Source organism: Pelmatolapia mariae, linkage group LG22 (genome assembly GCF_036321145.2).
Source record: "Pelmatolapia mariae isolate MD_Pm_ZW linkage group LG22, Pm_UMD_F_2, whole genome shotgun sequence".
Classification (NCBI taxonomy): Eukaryota; Metazoa; Chordata; class Actinopteri; order Cichliformes; family Cichlidae; genus Pelmatolapia; species Pelmatolapia mariae.
In genome coordinates this window covers 23,230,372-23,254,105 of record NC_086245.2, presented here as the reverse complement: position 1 = coordinate 23,254,105, position 23,734 = coordinate 23,230,372, and the positions used below count along the sequence as shown (strand labels likewise).

General features: G+C 40.3%; 1 protein-coding gene across 16 annotated transcripts in view; it reads right to left on the bottom strand.

Annotated features, from left to right (window-relative positions):
• The window catches only part of adgrb2 (adhesion G protein-coupled receptor B2), a 260,606-nt gene that overhangs the window by 88,756 nt on the left and 148,116 nt on the right, over positions 1-23,734 (bottom strand). For all 16 annotated transcript variants that reach the window (XM_065471127.1, XM_065471122.1, XM_065471125.1 and 13 more), the window contains 8 exons: positions 22,820-22,921; positions 18,458-18,564; positions 16,314-16,508; positions 15,757-15,825; positions 15,158-15,266; positions 13,605-13,751; positions 7,476-7,563; positions 6,586-6,688 (listed from right to left, as the gene is read on the bottom strand). In XM_065471127.1, coding sequence (XP_065327199.1) covers positions 6,586-6,688; positions 7,476-7,563; positions 13,605-13,751; positions 15,158-15,266; positions 15,757-15,825; positions 16,314-16,508; positions 18,458-18,564; positions 22,820-22,921 — 920 coding nt within the window. The remainder of the gene's footprint in view (positions 1-6,585; positions 6,689-7,475; positions 7,564-13,604; positions 13,752-15,157; positions 15,267-15,756; positions 15,826-16,313; positions 16,509-18,457; positions 18,565-22,819; positions 22,922-23,734) is intronic.

Below are 23,734 nucleotides of genomic sequence, written 5' to 3'. Positions count from 1 at the left end.
CTTTCTGATAATTAACTATATTTGAAATTGACAAAAAAAGGAAAGTAAGACATGCACATTGTAGCCTGAATTGTGAGGATTTATTCCTCTACAGGCAAGGTCATCCTTCCTTCTCTGAACAGTTCATTACTGATCTCCAATGAATCAGTGCATCCAGGGATCTCTGCATGACTGGACTTGAGAGGACAGGATGATGCAACATTTATATACTCGGGATCAGAGACTGGGTGACACGGATTGATGGATGACAGTGCTTTGTTCTGCCTCACACACAGACAGCCACCACCGACTATAGATGTCCCGTGGCGTGCATTAGCGTGCTGAGCTCTGTTAGCATTCAGCTATCAATCAACGAGTGTCCTATTGGACCATTCGCTACAGCGGGATTGACACCTGTGCACTCCCGCAGTGTCTGCCTCTTTTTCTAGTGCTCATACTTTGCATAATGACAGCGCCTGCTCAGCTGATGGTTATCAAAGGAAGAAACGTTCCTCTGCAATCCTAACAGTGGCATTTGTGGACAGTGATAGCTGGTACCTACCTTAAATACTCTTTTTTTTTCCTCTCTTTAAAGGAACAGCAGTTTCCTTTAACACATTCTGCAATACATGCAATAATGAATACTGGCTGTGAATGGGCTAAGCTAATATGATGAAATGAGCTAATGTAACAAAACATGACTGCTCTGGTCTTAAAAGCCATTCACTTTAAGATCATAGGTTTAGAGTATGAAATGGAGAAAACCAGGATGATGCTTTTTGACTGATGAAAATGACCTAGATTACATTGGAATTACCAGGAAAGCTTATGGCTCAAGCTAACCAGAACTTTCTTTCATAATTTAAAAGGCTACATTAAGGATGGCTGAAGGAGGGGTTGTGGTGTAACACTTGGCATATGGTCTACAGCAGGGACACAGGACTTTCTGGCCTCCTGCTTTCTACCTACCATTAAAGACACACATACACACGCACACACACATTAGGACACCAGGGAGATACACAGGGAGTCTGACTGGAGCAGATGTCCTCTCAGAGAAGACATGACCCAGCACAGAGACCCTAACATTCCCCTATGAGAGTGAAGCCTGAGGCAGCTGTTGCCAGGCCACTGCTATAGCAGCTGGATGTTTCTACATTGGCCAAAGTCGACACAACTACAGAAGACACTGTATTCTGCCCTTTTAAAGTAAAAGCATTATTAATGCTGTGTTAATATTATACGGAAAAACTGGAAAGATTTTTTTCTTTGGTGGACATTTTAAGTTACACTTATTCTCAAGAGTTAACATCTAGATCACTGGCTGCTTGTTAGCCGACTCTGTCCAAATGTAACCTTTAAAGGCGCTCCTACTCAGGTGTTGTTACCTTTATGAAGTTCTATCACAAATACGGCCAATTTTAGCACTAGAAGACATGACGTTGCTCAGCTTCCTTTTAAAATTCTCTCTTGTATTTTGTATTCAGGAGCTGCTAAAAGCCCAATTAATTTCAAGTAGCAATTACAGAATTGTGTGACTATGATTAAAACCTGGTTACAGTTTAAATGAAGGCAGAGTGGTGCTGTGCTTAGCACTCTCACCTCACAGAAAGGTTCCTCACTTAAATTTCAGTCGGGGTTTTCCTGCTTGTTCTTTTTTTTTATGTACTCCCTGTGCTTCTGTGAATTTCTTCCAAATATCTCCAAAAACAGGTATTATATTCCTTTTAAAAAATATAAAGATTAGGATGAGGAAATATTTACCGTGCTGCTTCTAGGTCCTGACTTCCACCCTTCCCTACTACTGACTCTTGATGATCTTGTTTTTCATGTCCTTGGCTGAAGTCGGAGTCCTGCAGCCAATGGGTGCTCTCCAAAGTTGATAAAAGCTGACCAATTTTTTGGTTGTTAGAGCAGCATTTGTTTTTGAGTGAAGCCTTACCTGTTTTTGTTAGCTTTCCTAAGTTTCTGGCTTGCTTGTTTTTTTCTTGCTAAACCTGAATGATTTATCCTTAGTTGTTCTGCCTTCTCTTGGGAGAGCTGCCATTTTCTTTTGACGTACACCTTTTTCTCCTATTTTTCTTTGGTTGATATGTAGTTGATGTATAGATTTGTAACCTTTCTTTTAACTAAGGTAATTTGTTGATGGAGTTTTAAGTTAGAGCTTTTTTTGTTTGGTGTACTCGCCTTATGCTTCATTGTTAACATTTTGGCAATAAATTGTTTAAACCAACCCAAACAAACTCCTCATGTTCCCCCATCTAGTATTATGTTACTCCCTTTACCTGTAGACCATTTCGGGAATGTAACATAGTTGGGAGCCCATGTCGAGGACTTCTCATACCAGCACTAGATGGTGGAAGTTTGGTTTTGGAGACTGTTTGGTTTTTGGGTCTGTTAACAGCTGTGAGCATGACAACTGATCCGTTTGACTTAAGTTTCAGAAAGAACCTTCTTGGGAGGAATAACATCTGTGTAGCAAAGGTGATTTGCTGTCATAGCGGCGCACTTCAAATTAAATTTTAAATTAAATAACATTTGAATTGAAAGAGATGATGAAGAAGGTAGTAAAGTACTCGCTGGAACACAGCATAAGCAAACCTAATTCTAGTCCACTGAGTTCTCCCTGTCTGGTCATGGCAAACTCAGATGGCACTCGACGCTTCCTCACAGGCTTCCGTAAAGTGAACGCAGACAGTAGCTGAGTACCAAAACGTAGGCTGCATCCTTCGGAGGCCACATTTGAAGGCCGATTACGTCACAGCCAGGCGACGAAGGCTGTCCAAATTCGTCGACTCCTTCAAATGCAGCCAACAAATGCGTCCTTCATTTCCCCGAATTTGAAGGATGGGTCAGGTGTGGCCCACATTATCCCAGAATTCATAGCGCGGCCCAGCCAATTCCAGTTTCCAACAATGGCGGCCGCTATTAAGTTTTAATATTACTCTTATTAATCTTTCTGGGTCACAAAATAAACTTTTAACATATTTTAAGGCGAGAAAGTAGCCGTGTAAACTTCAAATATCTGCTTGGTTTATCAAGACATCGCATATTTGCAAAACTGCTCCGACGTTTTCGGAGACGTCTGTTACCCACCCGCTCGATAGCTAGCTGGGGGGTTCAATGGTCACTCGACCCGGTGAGAGCAGCGGACTCCCGGCTTCATCGTTTTCAGACCCCCGCTGTCTTTCGCTACTCAGGTTAAAGATAATATATAAGTCACTCGGATAACTTAAAAATGTAATTGTTTGGCTTTTTTCGGTGTTTTATTTGTTCTGCAGTAAATCGGTTTGGCTGAGATCAAAGTTATTAGATTAGATTAGATTAAATAAAACTTTATTAATCCCTCGGGTGGGTTCCTCCGGGATTTTCACACAGCTGAATAAACGTCAAACAGAAAACTGATTAAACAGAAGTGTGAGACGGTCGAGAATTTACCCCAGTGTCCTGTTATATTTTAGATAGCAAAGAGCAGACGGCTGAGTTTATTAAACTCCACCGAGACAGCGGTGACGCAAATCTGAAGGCTAGACTGTCGCATTTCACAACCTCGCACTTCCGGCTTTTTCGGTCTTCGAAGGACCTGGCCCACGTAGACCGCGCATGCCGGGTCCTCCGAAGGATTCGGCCTACGTTTTGGGACACAGCTAGTGTCGGTTTTTTTTCCGATAGCTCATGCTGAGGACTGTATAGACAGCATCAGCTCAGCAACAGATGTCAGTAAGTTAGACCTCCTTACAGGTTACTGGCAAATCCTACTTGCTGAAAGAGCTTCTGAAGTCTCAGCATTTGTTATGCCTGATCACTTTTTGCAGTGTACTGTGATGGCCTTTTGAGATGAAAAATGCACCTGTGACCTTTCAAAGGCTAATGACCACTGTCCTGGGTAATGTTTCAAACTGCAATATTTATCTGGTTGATGTGGTTATTTATTCTCCCCGCTGGGCATAGCACATTGCAACAATGAATCATTTTTTTTGATTGATTAGCAGAAGCTTCTCTGACACTAAACTTGGCAACATGTGAGTTTGGCAAGGCCACTGTCACCTAACTTTTGAAGGAACCTTTATGACCAGATTCATCCTGTTGAGGCTAAGGTTACTGCCATTGTTGACCTTTCCTGTACCTACCTCCAGAAGGGAGATAGGGACATTCCTTGGGATGGCTAGATACTACAGTTCTTTCTATAGAAATTCTCCCAAGTAAAGGCACCTCTAACTAGGCTGTGCAGCCCAATGTAGCTATTTGTCTGGAGCAGTGAATGGCAATGTGCTGTCGTTGCTATTCCAGATTTTTCAAAGCCTTTCCATACTCTTGTCATTTTTTTATACAGTTTTGCTTCAGCTTTTTTGTATGTTATAACCCGCTCTTCTCTGTGGCTGGCAAGGACCAATAACAGCACAAACAAGAGTAGCACACAGACCGATTGTTTGTGACACTGCCTCTTGGTGACAATAACCAACAACAACTTATAGACAACATCTGCAAAGTTGCCTGTAGTCTGTGTGCAAGGCCACTGTAAAACCATGTTTTCTCCTTTAGCCATAAGATGGAATGACGAACTGTCCAGCCCTGTGTCAACAAGGATAAGCTGCACTTCCGCCTTCATGAAATTTTGCACATGTGTCAGGTCTGGTGAAAATTTATGTATTTATGGGTCTTAAACATGGGCGGTTCAACATGATTCTACAGTGCCACGTACAATCTCTTTATTGAAGTACTAGTAGCAACATGAAGTAAGCATTAGGTGATAATCATCATCACTTCATCTACATGAAACTTTCATTAGTGGTTCATCAAATTACGTGCAGCAGCATGACTTTTAATTGGTGGACGCTCTTTATCGCCACCTAGTGTTCACACGTGATCAGCGGTAAATTTATACAACACCCAATTAGCATCCCAGTCATGTTACCGCGTAAAACGTCTCACCTTCAGCACACCTGGATGTTCACTGAGGTGCAAGGGCCATACTGTTGCTGCTTTAATTTAACTTGAGACTATTCAGTTGATTAATGAGTAATATAGGACAGAGCATTTCTGATGCATGGCATATCAAGGGACTAGAAGCATCTGCTGCATTAATTGTCATCACTCTTCCTTTAAAAAAAATCCATTTACAATTCCCACCCCAATATTTAGAATAATTTGATATACATGGGATATATTGTTTAAAAGAGTAACAATGGCATCTCATCCACTGGTTTAGGGTGTGCATGTGATCTACTATATGTGTCAGCCCTGTGCTGTGTGCCAGATAAGTGTCTGTCCTCAGCGGGAGCCTCTGGTTTATAGTACAAAGCAGCATGCAAGGATCAGCATTAAGACATCATCTGCTAGAAAGAGGATGTGCAACCTGCAATACCTTTGCTTTGCCAAAAGCGTTAAAAAGCAGAATAATAGGAAGATAAAAGATAGAGGCATATAAAGAAACTGCCATAATTGTGTAATGAATCAGTGGTTTACAGCAGGGAGATGAACTCGCAGGGAATAGCGAATGAATACTAAGTCTTTTTTAATGAAACTTTGCAATACTTTTGACCCTCAAGTCCTGATCGACACAGCAAGAGACTGATTCCACTTTCATTTTAGCATGTCTATATATAGTGTGTGTGTGTGTGTGTGTGTTCCTGTCTAGCTATCTTTGTGAGGACCAAAATCTGCATTCTACCATACTTGTGAGAACCAACAGTCACTTGTGAGGACACACAACCCGGTCCTCACAAATTTGAAGGCATTTAAAGGCATTTTTGAGGCTCAAAATGTGGTTTTAGTGTCAGGGTTATAATTAGGTTATGGTTAGGTTTAGGGTAAGGGTTAGGGTTAGGCATTCACTTTTAATGGTTAGGGTTAGGTTAGGGTAAGGGGCTAGGGAAAGCATTATGTCAATGAAGGTCCTTACTAAGATAGCTGAACGGGGTTGTGTGTGTGTGTGTGTGTGTGTGTTTGTGTTGTCAGGAGGGAGCCGTTAAATATTTAACATTATCTTCAAAACTATGTCCACCTTTACACAGCAGAATGCCCAAAGAAACCCACATCACATCGAGGTCGTGAAGCATGCCTCTCATTAAACTAGCACTTAGTCCTTTTCCGCTGAAGACACCCCATGAGTCGTTATAATAACGCACTCCAATGTAATATAAACTGAACAGCTACCAGGAGACAGCGCGATACAGGGAAGTCAAAAAGGTCTGCGTTTATTCAGGCAATTCACCGAGCGCTATGGCGCTTTATAGCATGCAGCACTTTGAGCTCCATCTGAACTTAGAAAACATGGGTCGGCTGGGAGAAGAGGAGTTGCTTAAAGCCTTAAACAAATTTATTTTCTTGGAAAATACTTACTACAAGCAGAAAAATTCAAACCCTTGCACTAGAAAAAACTTCATTTACTTTATTTATTTTAAATGTTTTGGGGGGGTTTTTCATTTGGGAAAGTTTAGATGATGAAAATAAAAAAGATGATGTGATGCATTCTTTCATCCCTTAAAACTGCTTACAAGACAATCTAACTTTTGAAGATTTAGAACATGCTCAGTGGTCCGAAGCAGAAGCTTAGCGGTCTTGAATACTTGCCAGAGAAAAGAAAACAGCTTTTTATATACTTACATTTAATAGTGGTGACAGCTCCACCACCACCATGGGCTCACTGGGTTGTGGTTCCGGTCGTATTGTCACGGTCAGGATTTTGGAGTTGATCACTGCAGGCGGACTGTAAAGACATTCGTTTTTTTATTGTTATCTTTTTTGTTTTTTAGACAAGTGTTGGTGTACATTTAAGATGGAGCTGAATGGGCTCTATGACTTTGGAGAAAGACCAAAAATAATACATACAAATACCAACAAATAACAAAAACAAACTAGTAGGAGGTGAGGAAATCGAAAGAGAGCGCCTGACTAAAAACAGAATACTGCATCCATTAACATTCAACATGGCTACAGAGTGAAAAGGGTTTTAACAGATCCAGCTAATCCACAACCAAGAGCAGTGACCTGAATAAAAGGGCCCGGGGCCAGCACAAACACCATATCACAATGGCCTTTTTCACAACCTCCTGATTTCTTCTAACTTTTATTACTGCATGTTCTATGCAAGTTTTGGGACCCATTAGGCCCACACCCAATCCAAGCTCAGTGTACACTTCCAAAAATATACTGACAACTCAAAGGGGGGAAAACATCTAGGGAAGTGTGCTTTTTGATAAGTGTGATAAGTAAGCAGGCGCAAGGACACAAGAGAAGCAGCAGAGTTGTAAAAGGGAAGAAAAGACATATGGAGAACTGGAAGTTTGAAAGGAGGGAAGGAAAAAATAGAAGAAAATGCACAGAAATAAAGAGAGACTGTTGTAAGAATGAAGAGACCACAAGAGAGATTAAAAAGTCAGACAAAGCGCAAGAAAAAATGAGTTACAGAAAGGTAAAAGAAAGGACAGCGAAAAGATAAGAATGAAATGTGGTTTTAAATCCTCAATAACAATAAAGAATAATTAAGTACTCACATCGCTGGAGGTAAAATGATGCCAAGTGTCCTGTACAAGATGGCTCCAATGACATAGTACATTGTAGATTCTGTTTCAGCTTCTTGCTCTGAAAGAAAAGAAAATCAGTACGGTTTAATACCTTCAAAATAAACTCCAAATCTTTCAGCCCATCGGCCGTTTTATTCCATATTCCCCTTGTTATCTTGTTCAAAGGCCCTTGTTGCCAAAAACTAAAATACAATGAATTTTTCACAACAACAAAAACAGCTTGAGGCAAATAGAAAATATTTCATATCTAACATTTTATTTCAACCAAAAAAAAAAAAAGTCAAACAACTCTAGACTAGAATCTGCTAAAACTCATCAACGGCTATACACTGATGCTAGGAGCACAATGAAAATGACATGACACTTGTGACATGTGGTGTGTGTGGTGTGTAAATGCTCTCTATGATTTATTGCTGCCCTTGCTAATCAGTGTCAGAAATACAAGTAACAGTATGTACTGGCTCAAAGTTGTTAGGACACCACTGGCCACTCTCTCGTGATTTCTGAGAATAGAAGTTGTAGACTAGTGACAGGGAAAGTAAAGAGAGCAGTTCTAACCTGTAGAGCTAACCAGCATTTCTGCAGTACTTTGATGTAATAAAAATAATTTTAAAAATGGCCGTATGTTGGCTTTGTTGGGATAAACTGAAATATAAATAAGTAACTGAAGCCATGTGTAACCATATTCTGCACTGGGGTATTGAGCCTACCAAGGAAGAAACCAATGCTACTGCTACTAGCACTGCTAAGGTTAGATAACTCTGCAAACTATAATAAAAAAAAACTATGAATTTGCAATGTCATACAAAGCACAGTGTTGCAAGTGTTGCAAATTTCAGCAACATTTAAAACACACTTGAATTAATCAAGAACGTAATTAACAGTTTCATGTATCTCCTAAAATACAGATATAATATATGCTTGGCTAATATTTAACATTGCACATTTAAAGTGTGCGCAGTTTTAAATGTTTTCTTTTAAACTAGGCTGCTGCAGTGTTCTCTTGTTTAAACGCCCAGAAAATTAGTCGCTAGGAACGCTCCTAATGTTTAACACTGTTTAAATATGCATGACCTATATGCATGCAGCTGTAAGAAACAAACATAACTTGATCTCCTGACATTTCATCAAAACCTGGATTGCATTCATTATTCATCTGTTTCATTCATAAACTCCTTCAGACAGGTCTGTGTTTGCCCTTCCACGTAACCGGTGAGTAGTAGTATGTGCAGCACCTCTGGTGCATTGATAATAGACAATAGAGGATAGTGGAGAAATGAAGGATGTTGACAGGATAGCTTAAACCTAATAGCCCTCTTTCCTTTAAGGATAAGCCTGTTGATTTGCCATAAAGTCTGTAGTTTTACTATTTAACATAAATTAAGTTTGAGCTAAGTTGCACTGGTCAACTAAATGATTAGATTTACCTGTCTCATCAACCTGAAATTTCAGCCTCATTTAAATGTACTCCTAAAGTGACACTAACACGCTCTGGTGGCTACATCAAAATAAGAAACGTGAGAATATTGCAGCGTCTTCCCAAAGTTTCTGGCAGCTACATATTCCATATCCAGAGTAATTATGCTTCTCAGCTGAAAACGTAAGTCAGGTGCAAGACGCTGGTTTCACACTTTGTGTGGGTGGAGACACTGTGTCAATTTGTTTCCTTTGAGCAGTTATAGTAGCTCAGCAATACTGTGTATCTAGAACTGCTGAAGTACCAAAGCCTCATTCCTAAAAGCAAGCCTTTTACCAACATGCACTAAACATGAGTAAAGAAAAGTCAGTGTGTCAGACAACTTCAGACACTGTCCTTGTCCCTCTCGCTTCATGTTAGTTCCAAAACCCCTTTCTTCCTCTTCTCCTCCACCTCAGCACACACCCCTCTTATCCATCTCTGTTGTTGTTGCTATTCTCCCACCCACTTTTCAACTTTTTCACTCTTTTCAATAGTCCTCTTTTACACCCCCTTGCCTTCCATCGCTCTATTGAGTGTTCTTTTGCCAAAAAGAGCAGGAGCTCCCAAGGAGATGTAGTGTCCCTCTGTAAATGTCACTTTGTCTCAAGTGAGAGGAGGCAGAAGGAAGCAGAAGGGGGAAAGTATGAGGGAAAGAGTTCATGCTGAGAGATGCCACTCCCTCCTTTGCCCTTTTAGGCTGAGAGAAGCAATGGAGAGGCATCAGCAGAGAGAGTGGGGGGGAAAAGAGGAGACAGAGAGGGCTGATGGTATCAGACACACTGGGTGACTCATCCAAAATCTGTCTGCCTGCTGCCTAAGAGGTAATACTTGGGAAGAGAGATAGCTATGCAAAGACAGACGAGGAGAGAAAGAGGAAGAGACAAAAAGATCTCAACTGTGGAAAAAACGCAATTGTGAGACTTGCGAGGAGGCAAAAAAAAAACAGATCAAAGTCAGCATGAGAAAGCCTGCAAGTTTGATGGATCCTAATTGGACAGTGTCTGCCAAGGCATGCAGATGAGAAAGTCAATGTATTATGGGTAAATGGTAAATCTATGTGAGGGGGTGGCACTCCTACGCTTGAGGATGATTAATACCACAAAAGCACTCAATCACAAAACTCTAATTTCCCATGAACAGACTTTTTGTCACTCTGCCCTTGCTAAACATCTAAATGATTGGTGGTCAGCTGTAATCCAGGAAAATGGCAAACCACCAGTCACCAGCTGTGAACTTTAATATGTCATTTATCAGGAAAAGATATGCCTGCAGTTGATTCTAAGCCATAACTTAGCAGTTTAATCGAAGACAGAAAGCTCCTTGTCAGTTGTTTTTTTCTTTCTTCCTTAATTTTCTGTACTTTTCTGTTTTGCACACCACAACAAGTGTGGTCTCCTGCTTAAATAAACATATTGATCAGGCTCAGGCTACTTTGGTTCAGTGATGCCAATATTACCACTAACTGCCTTCTATTTAACTTCTAAGTTGCTCAATTGCTTTAAATTTTGGAAACTTCTAAACTGACCCAACTTTTCAAGACACACGTATATGAGATTGTGAATATCCAATGCAGCTGATGGTCATTGCCCCAGCAGCTCACTACTAATAAGTCTGCATGAATTCCCATGGCACTGATTTGTACTGATCTGGTGTATTTCCAGCTTGTAATTATAGGTGCCATGTTTTCTGCCTACTGGAAACTGTGTATGGTTTAGGTAACAAGGACACTGCCTGGATAAAGTATTTCCAGAAAGAACCACACTGAACCTTTGTGGAAAAAGGCGTTTCTGGCAATTGTGCAATGCAGTGATGAGCTACCTTGGTTCAAAGTCCCAAAAATGCCCACAGGAAGCAGCTGCCTAGAACGGTTACCACTCTAATTCTGGCAAACAGTTGGCCAAGGAAAATGAGCAGAGCTAGTGTTTATTATTGGTTGGCATCACAAATTATAACACCTTTCATACCTTTTTACATCTTTTAACTACTTTTTCTTGCCAAGCCACCGTAGGCCTATTCCTGTCAATTTTCAGCTGGAAAAATGACATGTTCTCTGGATGAAAATTTTTACAAGTCTGCAAAATAATTTCCTGCAGATTGAACACTGGAATCATCTATTCAACTGTGTTCCCAAGTGTATAATTACTAATTCCCACTCCAAGTTTCTGTCAACTAAGGAAAAAGACCGCAAAAAGACCACCAGTTTCCTAAGATGCGCCGTCTCTATGAATAGTCCTGACCTCTCTGTCTCTATCTCTATCCGTCGTGTGTTTGTGATTTAGCTCCTCGTCTGTTTACTCTAATCTAGATATTTAAAGTATGACTTGTGTTCATAATAATCCATGGGAAAACTCGCTACAGCAATGAGTTCATTGAGCATGCCTGTAAATCCCTAATCCAGTTAGCGCAATGGCAGTTACAGGCAAGTATTTGCTTTAATTCAAACCACATACACCGATATACTTCGTGTGTGTGACCACTTGTTATTATATCTACAAAAGAGGTGGTGCGAGTACAGTTGGCAGCAAAGAGTAAAGCATTTATGCATTTATGAGAAATACAGGTATATTTTTTAAATAAACTAAACATTTCCTAACATATCACAGTCTTTAAGAGAGTGTGGAAGTATGTTTCTGAAGATGTCAACTGAGGTTAACAACTCAGGCGTCAGCCCCAATTGATGCTCAATGAATCACCGAATTTCCAGCTCCATCTCACACACTGAAAGGGAGAATCATGAGAAGCAAAACAGCAAAGGAGGTGGCTGTTGAGTTAAAAGTTAACAACGCATAACCATGAGCATGAACCACCAATGGTGTATTTGAAATATGAAACCATTGCTGACTTGTATGTTTGGATCGATGTGTGTACATGGCTACGAGACAGAGTGCGCTGCCTGTATGTGCGATGGCAAGAGATAAAGAGACAGTGAAGAGAGAGAGAGGGAGAGTGGAAGTTTGTCACCTCGAAAATCAGTGAAGAACAGTCCCAGCCTCTGCCCACTGAAGCGATTCATGAACCTATCTATTGGCTGTGCGTGCGTGCGCTGGCGTGCGCACGTACAGACACAACGGTGCCAATAGGGCTTTATGAGCATGTTTAAGCTGTCCATCTGAGATAGGCTCTCATTACAGGGTAAATGAACCAAACAAACCGATAGCAATCAACTGAGGACCTCAACTCATGAACTGCCAATGGGAAGTGGCAGAGTTCCCACAGGGCAAAGAGTACTAATAATGTCCTAACTCATAAAGCTATATGCGGTTTGGATGAAACAATTTACCAAATAGTGTATGCTAAAATGGCAATTGCATGTACTGAATATCGCAGTGTAACTGTAATACAGCTGGTCACTTTTATGGCACAATAAGCCCTGCAAGAGACAAAACATTCAACATGACAAACAATAGGGATAATGGACAAGAAAAAAGAACAGGATTGGAGGAAAAAGGGCATAAACTAAGGAAAGTAAGTTCGAAAAACACAACATGGAGTGCAAGCAAGGCAAAAACTTTGAAATGCAATGGCGTTACACCGATCCAGCTTAAAACCTCTGAGATATCTGAATTCACTGTTCCATTAAAACGCGCTAAATAGGCTTGTAGAAGGCTAGATGCTAGGTGGTTTAGAATAAGCATAATACATGGTGCACAATAAAGCATCAGAGGTGACGTGCCCTGAGGTTAGTATACAGGATGTCTTGAGCGCCAATCAAAGGGAGTTTGTGCCATCAGTGCAAGTCAGAGGTCAGAGGAAGCTCTGCTCTCTTGGCCTGCAGTCTCTCTGAACTTTAATTTAGGTAGGGGACGGGGATGCCTGACTGAAAGTCTGCCAGTGTAATTTCCTGTGGGAAGCGACCTTTGCCTTTGTTCGTAGAGGATAGCATCTGCCTCTGTATTTCTCATTTCTACTTCAAACCATTACTATTTAACATCATTTTTCTTTCTCCTTTACAAATTCAGCTTCCATCTATTCTGGAATCATCTATGTAGTTTCTCCTTCTTTTTTAACTCTCGCCATTTGTGTTTGCTTGAAACTGCACGAAAAAATATGTAGCTACGACTAAACGCAGTCAACATTCTTGCGCTGCTCAAAGTGAATGGATTTTGAAAATTGTATGAGACTCAATGCTCTCAAGAGGAAGCAACACACTTCTTCACAGATGAAAGACTGGCATCTTCTTGAGAAGCCCTCTAGGGCCTCTTTACAGTCCAAATCCTTCTCAGCACTACCCTTTAACGCCCCTGAGAAACCTTCTATCTGCTTCAGTGAGAAACATCTCTGAGTATGAGAATTCACACGGGGGAACCTCTACTTGCCAAGCTGATCTGACCTTAGATTAGGAAACCATGAGTTGGTTCTTTTCATATATCAAAGATTTAAGAGTGTGAGCAAGAATTACAACTACAACGTATGTACTTTATGGTTAAGAATAGACTATGAAAGCCTTCCTAACCTTGTGTTTCCCATCTTTTGCAATTCTGAGTGCTGGCATCAGCTTGTATGTCTACATAATAACCTTTTATAGAAAAAAGCCAAACAAAGAAATACATATGATCTTGTGCTTATGAGCTGAAACTGACAACTTAAAAGTTTAGATCAACCCTGGTCAGTAGACAAACCACATTTCCTTTTTTTCTTACCTTCAGGTGGGATGGTGAAAACCTCTTTCGGGATGTAGAGCTTATCTTCCGCTGTTCGGGCCCAGTCCTTCATGCCCCTCCGGCCCTTCATGGGGAAGTTGATATCGCTGGAAACTGCTGACACTGGTTCTCTCTGAATGGTTACCACTGGACAAACGACATATGAAAACAAAACCCACATGAAAACTCACTTAGGCATGACACTGGGAAAATAAACAAAGAGTACTGGTTGAAAGACAAAAATCAGACAAAAACAATAAAGAAAACTTCACAAAAAAATACATTGTTAAAAGTCGACGTGCTGGTCATGTGTTTAAATTCTGAATTATTAGAAACAGATTGAAATCAATACTTGGATACGAAAAAAATCAAAATCATCGATCATGCATAGTAAAAATAAAACCCTCCCAACTGAATTCTAACTAAGATGAAATACATTACTGTGCAAATGTCTTGAACCATTTTGCTTCTATGGAGCAAGAATTTCTTGAAATACTCATTTTCAGCTCGGTCCTTTTACCTGAGCATATATTGAGGAACACTTATTTTTTGTCTGTTAAACCACTTAACACTGACCATCATTCAAAAATAAAAAGAGTAACTAACTCAAGAAATGAACCAGAGTTGTGTCGACACATAAAAGAGAACCCATTTTAAATTCTTTAGGCACTTTGTTACCAGCAGCCCATCATTTGTTCCAATTTCTGTAGCCGAATCTATGAAAAATGGCAGCAATAATACAGTTCGACTTTAATAAAATAGTACTTTTGCAACCAACAAGGTGATTCCCAAAGACCTATCAACCAAATGCTTGCCATTTCTCAGGATGAAGTGCCAAGTGTCCTAACTGGTTAAGTGGACTACAAAAGAAGAAGTGACTGGCCTAAAAATACTGGCAGCCACCAATGCTGCCCCTCAGCTTCCCAATAGATGCTCCTCTAGTATAAATCTAAAAAAAACTATAAAAACAATTTCACAAAATATATATAAATATCTTTGAAAGTTGATGTGCTGATCATATGTAGTTAAACTCTGAATTATTGGAATTTTTAGAAACTTTTGGAAACTTTTCTGACAATCATAGGTGATTGTCAGAAAAATTCACGTCTGACATTCACCTTGAGGTCACTGGGATTCAAACTCATCTGAGAGTTTTAGTAGATGCACCTATGGTATGAATTTCAAAACCCTACGTCACCTCGGTCGAGTCATTTGCATTCACAAACTTGGGTTTCCATGCAGCCTGCCCCCCTGTCAGGGTCATGATACTATCCCATCAGTCTTTTACAGCTGAGGGGTAAAAACTATCTACAGAAAAAATTACCAGTATCTGAAAGTCATGTCCTTCAAAAATAGGGAAAAAAAAATCCTGCAAAGACCCGACACAGGACCTGAGAGATACATCTGGACCTTTGGTTGATTCATCAACTATATATGTTAAGCCGCTCAAGACTTTTGCACAGTACTGTAAGTCGTCCAGATGTTTGTGTACAACGAATCTTTTATCTGCTCCTGTGAAGCCGTGTGATCTGACAGCAATGAGTGGCCCTTACTGAGGTTGTTGGTAACCACTAGAAAACTCTGAAAAGGCTTCTGGGCCTCTCCAATGAGGTGAATGAAATCTTCCAATATCCTCATCAGCAAAGCAGCACCGGGAGCGATCTGTGGACAGCACGATGATAGAAAGATGAACGGAAGGATGTCATAAGTGCAATTATAACCCACAGCCAACCATCTTCTATGAGACACGTCTCAACCACTGATACCTTTTTACTCACTGCATTACCTCAACTACCGAATGTGTTCCTGGGCTGTAAATCATAATCACATGGTTTATAATATTATATTTGGCTTGTTTTTCGTAAAATTATTATATCCAGATGGCAAGCAAACACAATTCGCTGCAGGGGTACCACACTGGGTCACATACAAAGCTTGCACAAAGACACACAGGCTATTGTGCATTTTTAAAACTCAAAGAAACTTTAATATTAGGTAGAATCAAACCCATTTTCCATCACCACACATAAACATTTACAAAAAGATCTATTTATGACACTTGGTGAAGCAGACAGTCAGTTGCGATGATAAGATGCACAGAAGCACACACCAGGACAAAGTACCAGACATTCACATAAATGCAGAGCCTTACCTGGTGAGCGTCCTCCCATTTTTCTAAATTTTCAATGTCCAACATGTGGCTGACAATCTGGAAGAATTTCTAGATAAAAAGAAATAAAAAAGGATGTGCTCAGTTGTTGAAGCCAGACCATCAGGCAGTTATTTCCTGGATATCAAATAACTACTGATAACCTCGCTGTGGTTAGCACTGCAGCAATACTGCCTCTTATTCTCAATCATGTCTGGTTCATTCATTTGCTGTACACAGGCATATTGTAAGTCATAAATAATAACGTCTGTGAAATGATCGACTGAGACGGGAACATTTTGCTCGCTTACAGGCACTGGAAAAAGAAAAATGCTGCTAAAAAAAAAATCCACCCTGTGAGGCCATAGCAACTGTGCAGCTGTAGTTAATTGTTATGCACACCCTGTGCAGTAGAAAGTGAAGCTGCGGATGGAATAAATTTTGTTGTAAGTGACTGTGTGTGTGTGTGTTTGTGTGAGATTTATTTATTTATTTATGTATTTATGTCATGGTTGGTGACTTTAGAAGGCTCCGGGCGAATGCCGAGAGGCTTTGCCTACCTGCACGTCGTCGGGAGCTGGGATGTAGGTTGCTCTTTTGAAGGTGTCCGTCACATTTCGCAGGATCTCCGTGGAAAAGAGAAGGTCGCCACTGTAGTAGCTCCTTCTCTGCAAGAGCTCCAGGAGACTCCGTACGATCTGAGACATGCCCTCCCCAGCCAGGGTCCTCTGACCCTTCGCGAGATGCTCTCGTAACTAAAATGCATTAAAAAAAAGGAGATTTTTGGTTTTTTTTCCTGTCTCATGATTACAGGTAAACCCTTTGCTGTTGCACACGGTGTTACTCAAACTACGTAACAGGAAAACAGAAATAGCACACCCGAGATTGTGTTTTTGACAAAGAAATCACAGGAATGTTTTGGATATGAGCCGACGGGGATATTTCAAGACGGGAGTATATATGTACATGGTTGGATTTTTTCTTTTTTTGTGTATGTGTGTGTGTGTGTTTGCTTGTGCTTAAAATAGGCAAGCAAATCGAAGCCTAGCAGCACTTTCAGACAGAAACTGGATCTCATCACTTCAGAGAAAGAGATACAAAAAGATAGTCTGTGCGTGTGAGGCAAAGAGAAAGAGAGTGAGGGAGGGAGAGAAAGAAGCTGGGGGAACAGAACATCACAGCAATCACAGAAAATTAATTACTGACTCCTGGTATTAATGAAAGGTTGGAACAGAAGCTAACAGTGCAATCAGCTCTGTCATGCACGATCCCTGACCCCCATCTCCTTCCGCCATCATCGAGGAGATGGAAAAGGTTGAAGTTCACGGAGCAGGAAAACAGTTTCGCTGATGAACACATTCATTAGCTCTGTTCATTAATTGATAAGTGTGAGCACAAAGCTCTGGAAAAGCTAATTAGAGATAGCAGCAAGTCTTGGGTAAAAACACTCTGCAATTTTGAGAAAACTTTTTTTTAGGGTAGTTAAAGAGAGGTACATTATAGATAAAAACAAAAACAAAAGAGAAGAACAGATAGCGAAGAACTTGAAAAACATGAAAACATGAAGCAACTCGAGTGCATCTGGAAAGTATTCACAGCGCTTCACTTGTTCCACATTTTGTCATATTACAGCATTATTCCATTAAATTCATTTTGTCCCTTAAAATTCTACACACAATACCCCAAAATGCCAAAGTGAAAAAAAGTTTGCTTGAAATTCTTGCAAATTTATTAGAAATAACAAACTAAAATATAACATAAGTATTCGTACCCTTTTCCCAATACTTAATAATTACAGCTTTAAGTCTTTTAGAGTATGGTGCTACAAGCCTGGCACACCTGTTTTTGGGCACTTTTTTCCATTCTTCATTGCAGAGCCTCTCAAGTTCCATCAGGTTGGATGGGGAGCATCAGCACACATCTTCAGAGATGTTCAGCTGGGTTCAAGTCCAGGCTTTGGTTGTTATCTTAGTTGTGTGCTGTCCTGTTGGAAGATGAACCTTCACTCAAGTCCGAGGTCCAGAGTGCTCTTGAACGTCTCTGTAGATTGCTTCATTCACCTTTCCCTCTACCCTGACTAGTCTTTCTGTTCCTGCTGCTGAAAAACATCCCCACAGCATGCTACCACCACCATGCTTCACTGTAGGGATGTTATTGACCTGGTGATGAGCAGTGCCTGGTTTTCTCCAGATATGACGCTTTCAATCTTTGTTTATCAGACCAGAGTATGCACTGTCAACTATGGGACGTTATACAGACACGTGTGGGCCTTTTCAAATCATGTCCAATCAGCTGAATTTACCACAGATGGACTCCAATCAAGTTGCAGAAACATCTGACAGACGATCAGTGGAAACAGGATACTCAGTTTTGAGTTTAAGGCAAAGTCTGTGAATACTTCTGAACTTTTGCTATTTTTGTTTTTATTTTTAGTGAATTTCCAAAAAAATTCAAGCAGAATTTTTTCACTTTGTCATTATGGGGAATTGTGCAGAATTTTGAAGTGAAAAAATGAATGTAATCCAGTCTGGAATAAGGCTGTAACATGAGAAAATGCAAAACAAATGAAGTGCTTTGAATACTTTCCGGATGCACTGTAACTGGCTTAAATGGTGCAGATTGGATGAATGCATACATCTTTTTAGCTTTTTTTTCTCTTGTTTATCAATTGTTCGTTTTATGGTACTCATTTGACATTACTTACAGATAAATGTAAATATCTATATTCAAGTGAGATGCATCTGGCGAAGCTCGGAGGACCCCAGAAAGCAACTCCATTATTGTCCAGCATACAACGACGACTAGCAGATCCTAGAAAGAGATGAGAGAGACGCACGTAGTTAATACAGAATGCAACAAACACCAAACATTATCTACACCATACTCTGAATGTGGTATGCTTTTTCAAACTTCCAAAAACCAATATGGCCACAAAACACATAAATATGTTATTTGTATTCTGAAGCTGAGAAGTAGGCCCATTCATCACACGGACAGGAGTAATACAGAGGGCGTCTGCTCAATGTATTTTAATAGCTATACGGAAATATCAGAATGCATAATATTGCTACTAATGAAAAAGCTAAAACCCAAGGTCACGTCTATTCATGTGCTGGAGTGAAATATTATGCAGGATTGTAAAAACTACAAAATATTTTGTTTGTAGCAGTATTTGGCAATTTACACCTTCTGGTGATTTTAGGCTGGCAGGCACAAGGCAAACTAGTGAAAGCTGCCAAAGTACCTTTTGAAAAATAAATATAAACAAGTCCTTTACGCCCCCTTTTTTTGTCATTGCCATGGTAACCGAGATACGTTAAAGAATGTTAATTTGATCTTAAATAAGACTATTATATTTAATTAAGGCTCAGTGTTAGCGGACTAACTCGTTCAGACGTGTTTTGCCGACCCTAAAAAGATGTGGAAAAACGTCTTTATGCAGCAGACCTCTCGAACCACACCTGCACTCGACTTGCACGTGTCAAAGTTTGTACTCCTCTTTGGCAACAATCGGGCAACTCTCAGTTTCGACTGAAATAACAGTGATATGGTTTGACTGCATTCAAGTGAGACATGAGTGCTGTATAAATTAAAGGCACATGCTGGATAACGTATGTGTTAAAAATGTTACGACTGCATCTTTCTATCAAAATTCAAAACAGCAATGCCATTTATTATTGCTGAGGCATAAGTACACCCACTAGAGCAAATTTATTTCAAACATAGGGATCCAAGCAGAGCAATTTATTCTGATTAGCCTATAATCTTGTGTATTTTACCTTCTTTTTCATATGATTGTCATTCTGTTGCAGTGAATTTGCCAGACACTTGACAGTCAACTGTTCCTTTAAAAAGAGTTGCCTGCACTAAAGGCCTGTTGAAGTTAAAAGCCCACTGGTTTGCAACTGAATAACTGACCAAACAAGAGCAACTTGTTCCTCCCTTGTGCTTTTGTTGGACATATTCAGCTACATACACATTGTTATGTTCATGTCATCTAATGTTAATAATCTTCCCAACTACTATGCTGTCTATCAGCTGGAGTTTATGGGATCGGCGTCAACTGCAGTGGATTTTTAGGAATATAGCCAACTTTAATCATTTATGTGAACTAGTCCTTTAAATAGTCCAGCTGCCCCACTTAGTATTTAATAATGAAAAAAGATCCAACTTTTTAGTTATATTATAGTACACATTACTCCCTTCAAACGTCCTCTTTTCTCTTATATTGAATAAGGAAAACTTATAAAATCACTCTGCTTTAAGTCTGCCTTAACCATGTTAAAGTCTGTATTTACATAATTTCCTCAGGGATTAATATAATATTCTGATTCTCATTATTCACAGACACCTGTATGCATGAAGTGATTTATGATGTTTCATAAGTGTACATATATACAGCTTGTACTTTATGTATTTATTGCTCTGTTGATGGATAAGATTGGTACACTGTTTCAAGTGCTTTGACATGTCAGCGTGGCTAGAAAAACATCGTATGAACATGCGTACAAAACATCACATCACACTATAGAAACTTCTGAGATGGTACAATCTTCGGTCCAGCTGGTTCATACCTCTGTTTAGAATCACTCCAAGTACAAACCACTTTAGGTCTGCCTCATTTCATTAGGTTTTGCATTGTTTAATGCTGCTTTAAGCCTACACTGACCTCAATTTAACTGAAGAGCACCTCCTTCAAAGAACTGCAAAGTTTGCAGATTATTTCTTCTAGAACATGAATTCTGGCAAATCGTTTAACCTGGAGAGAGCTGAACCCTAGACTTTCATCAGCAGCGAGCCAGTACAAAGATCCTTTCTTTCTGCTCATCTAGCTGTGGCTCAACCAACTGGGCAACACATCACAGCTTGACCAGCAACAACCGCTAAATCTGTGTGTGCTCATTTGTGCAGTAACTCTGAAGACCCAGAAGAAAGCTCGCTTCTCTTCCCTGTAACACCTGCAAAGCTGTGACACATCTCCAGAGCAGCTTGATGAAAAATCTGGAACATCAATATACGCTAAGAAGCAGCTGATCAGAAAAGAAAAATGAGGAACACAGGAGCTTCTTCACTCATCATCGACATTCTCCTTATCAAAAACATGACAGACAACGCAGGACAATTCACTCCCTCCCAGTGTTGATGGAGGATTGGTTTCCCCCTGAGCACGTCAAGGAGCAGATGTTTGAGCTGTATGAATCCTGGACTAGAAAGACATCAGATGTCTTCCAGAAAGCTTTACCAATAACCAGAGGAGCAGATCCAGGATTATCAGCGGTGTATCTCAGAGCCTCATCCATCCATTTGGGATGTTGAGTGTTCTTTATTTCTGACTTCTAGGAGAAAAACGTAAATGCTGCTCTGACCCCTGAAAAGAGTCTGGATATCTGGTATGACATTGGAGATCAGAGACTTGTCTCCAATAAAGAAGACCTCAAAGCTGAAATTCAAAGCCTTAAACTGACTCAGTATTAGCCTCTCCATCCTGTGAAGCCAGATCTGATCGCAGGCAGAACTCAGGCTGACATCTGGTTGAGGAGAACTGTCCTGATAACGTTCAAGGCGCTTTGGTTGAATGTAGCCACAATTATTTTGTAAATGAGCCCTTTTTTATTAGTCTAATAATGGTTTTGTGACAGCTCATCTGTATTTATTTGTAAAAAGATCAAATATGACTTACCAGTCCCCTTACTTTGCACCATTATGCACACAACTGCCTTACAAACAGGTCTGTGTAAACCTGGTCAATCAAGAGAATGAGCTATTTTGACTTATACACCTGTGCTGATGGTGAATTTGGAACAAGCCAGATGTTAAGACTAAAAATACAGGTTAACCTTTTTTTTTTTTTTTTAAATCACAAAAAGCTGACTTTGAAGTTTCTCCTTATTTTTCCATGACATTTCTCCAGGCAGTGAGCAACCTTGAGAAAGAAGGTAAAAGTATGTGTCTCATACCACATGCATAGAGAGTTGCCAGCCCTGTGTTACAGTATGAGCTTTAGCAGATATTGCTTTGACTGTAGCTCTGCCTTTCCTAATCAGGAAGTGCTACTGTATGTACATGAGGCTCACAAACTTCCAAAGTTAATCATCCCAGAGATTTTTTTCCATTAAGTAGCCAGTGTCTGTTCTTCTGCTGCAACTCTACCATTGCTAAAAACAACATGCCCACATGTTCGTGATGCTAACAAACTTCTGTTGCTCCTACTGGAGATTTCTTTAAGCTTCTCGCTTAGACATTTTTGTAACAGTTCTGGTACTTGAGTTGTGTAAAGAAAGTTGTGATTGCAATATGCTTTTTTTTTTCCCTTGTCACGATGCTGCTTGGCAGCCTGTTGCACAGCTCCCAAATCTTAACCAGCTCGTATTACTGCCTGGACTGAGCCATGTAATCCCGGTGAAGCTACAGAGGAAATGACAGTGGTTTCACTGGTGATTGGGCAATAATGAGGACAAGCTAGGTGATCTGATTTGAGCCCTTGACGTGCCACACTCAAACTTCCCAGACCACAGCGTGACCGTACCTCACTTCAGGACTTTTTAGGTGGACAGGAATGTTATTCTGAGCTGAGATGAAACGTGGGGGCATTGCACCAGTTGTGATTGAAATGTGGTGTAATCCCACACATGTTGGTGCAAGGAGGTGTTTCTGAATTGCTTTTTCTTGGATTATATCCACATTGTCACTGTTCTGCTTTAATCCGGTTTAAATCAACACATTGTCTGGAATCCTCCATCACCTGATGAAGAGGTCATCCAAATGACTGTGGATGGTTTTGACTGATAATTAATGGATCCTGACCATCCACTACACCACATACTAGACATGCAGCTGAACACGTACTCATCTGTTTCAACTCTGCTGCCACAAGGACAGACACGTGAGATCTTTACCACCTCATCTCTATACAACATTTATCTTAACCTGTTTGTTTTATAATATTTGGATTTTATTTTACTGAATCACTTTTTTCACTGTTTTGGTTGCTGTGACATAATTTCACAAAATTTCTTCTTCTTTGAGCTGAGTGCTTTGTTAGCTAAAAGCATGCAATGTGACTGACCAGTAGCATTCGTTGGACATTTGTTGTAGACAGTTTCTCCAGCTGAGGCTCTCTTCCATGACATGGAGAGGAGATGCTCGTCTTTGCATATCTCATGAGGCGCTATAGAAGAAGGTGAGAAACACATAGAAAAAAAGGGAAATGAAGTCAAGCCTAGTAGGAGAACAGAAAAAAAAATCACCACGTGCACAAACACGCACTTGCACGCACACACACACTGAACCAGAAGAAATAAAAAAAAAAGGAGACAGACAGAAGCAAAGCACAAAAAAAACCACGATTCAAATCAATGTTCTCCTGCAGCAGCTCCCAATCTTATTCCCTTGTACATTCTCAGAGCTCTCTGTCAGTGTCATTGCCTCAGTACAGTATCTCATTCCCTCTTCATCTTACCCCCTCTTTTTATTCATCTGTTTTCCACCCCTCCCTCTCTTTCATAACCATGATGAAAAAACAGGCGGGGGGAGGGTGAGCTGGGTGCTCTGAAGATATTCCGAGGGGGCACACTAGGGTTGGCAGAGGCAGATGCAGAGAGATGAAGAGGGACGGAGAGCGCAGAGCGGAGAAGGAGAAAATATGTGATGTTCCCCCTGCAATGCCAACAGACAAGATCCTCGTCTAGTGTAAAAAAAGCTTTAGAGCTACTAAAAACAAAGAGGTCATGATGGAGGCTCCACTCAAAAGTTTATCATTTGCAACCCGTCAAGTCTCAGTGCTAACACAAGTGACACGCACTGAAAATATACTTGCATACATATATATATATATATATATATATATATATATATATATATATATATATATATATATATACACACCAACACACGCACAGCTTCAGTCAGGAGTCGTACTTATTAAAAACCACAGTGTTTCCTGCAATGGCTGACACTGACAAATAGCACCAAGCAGACCATT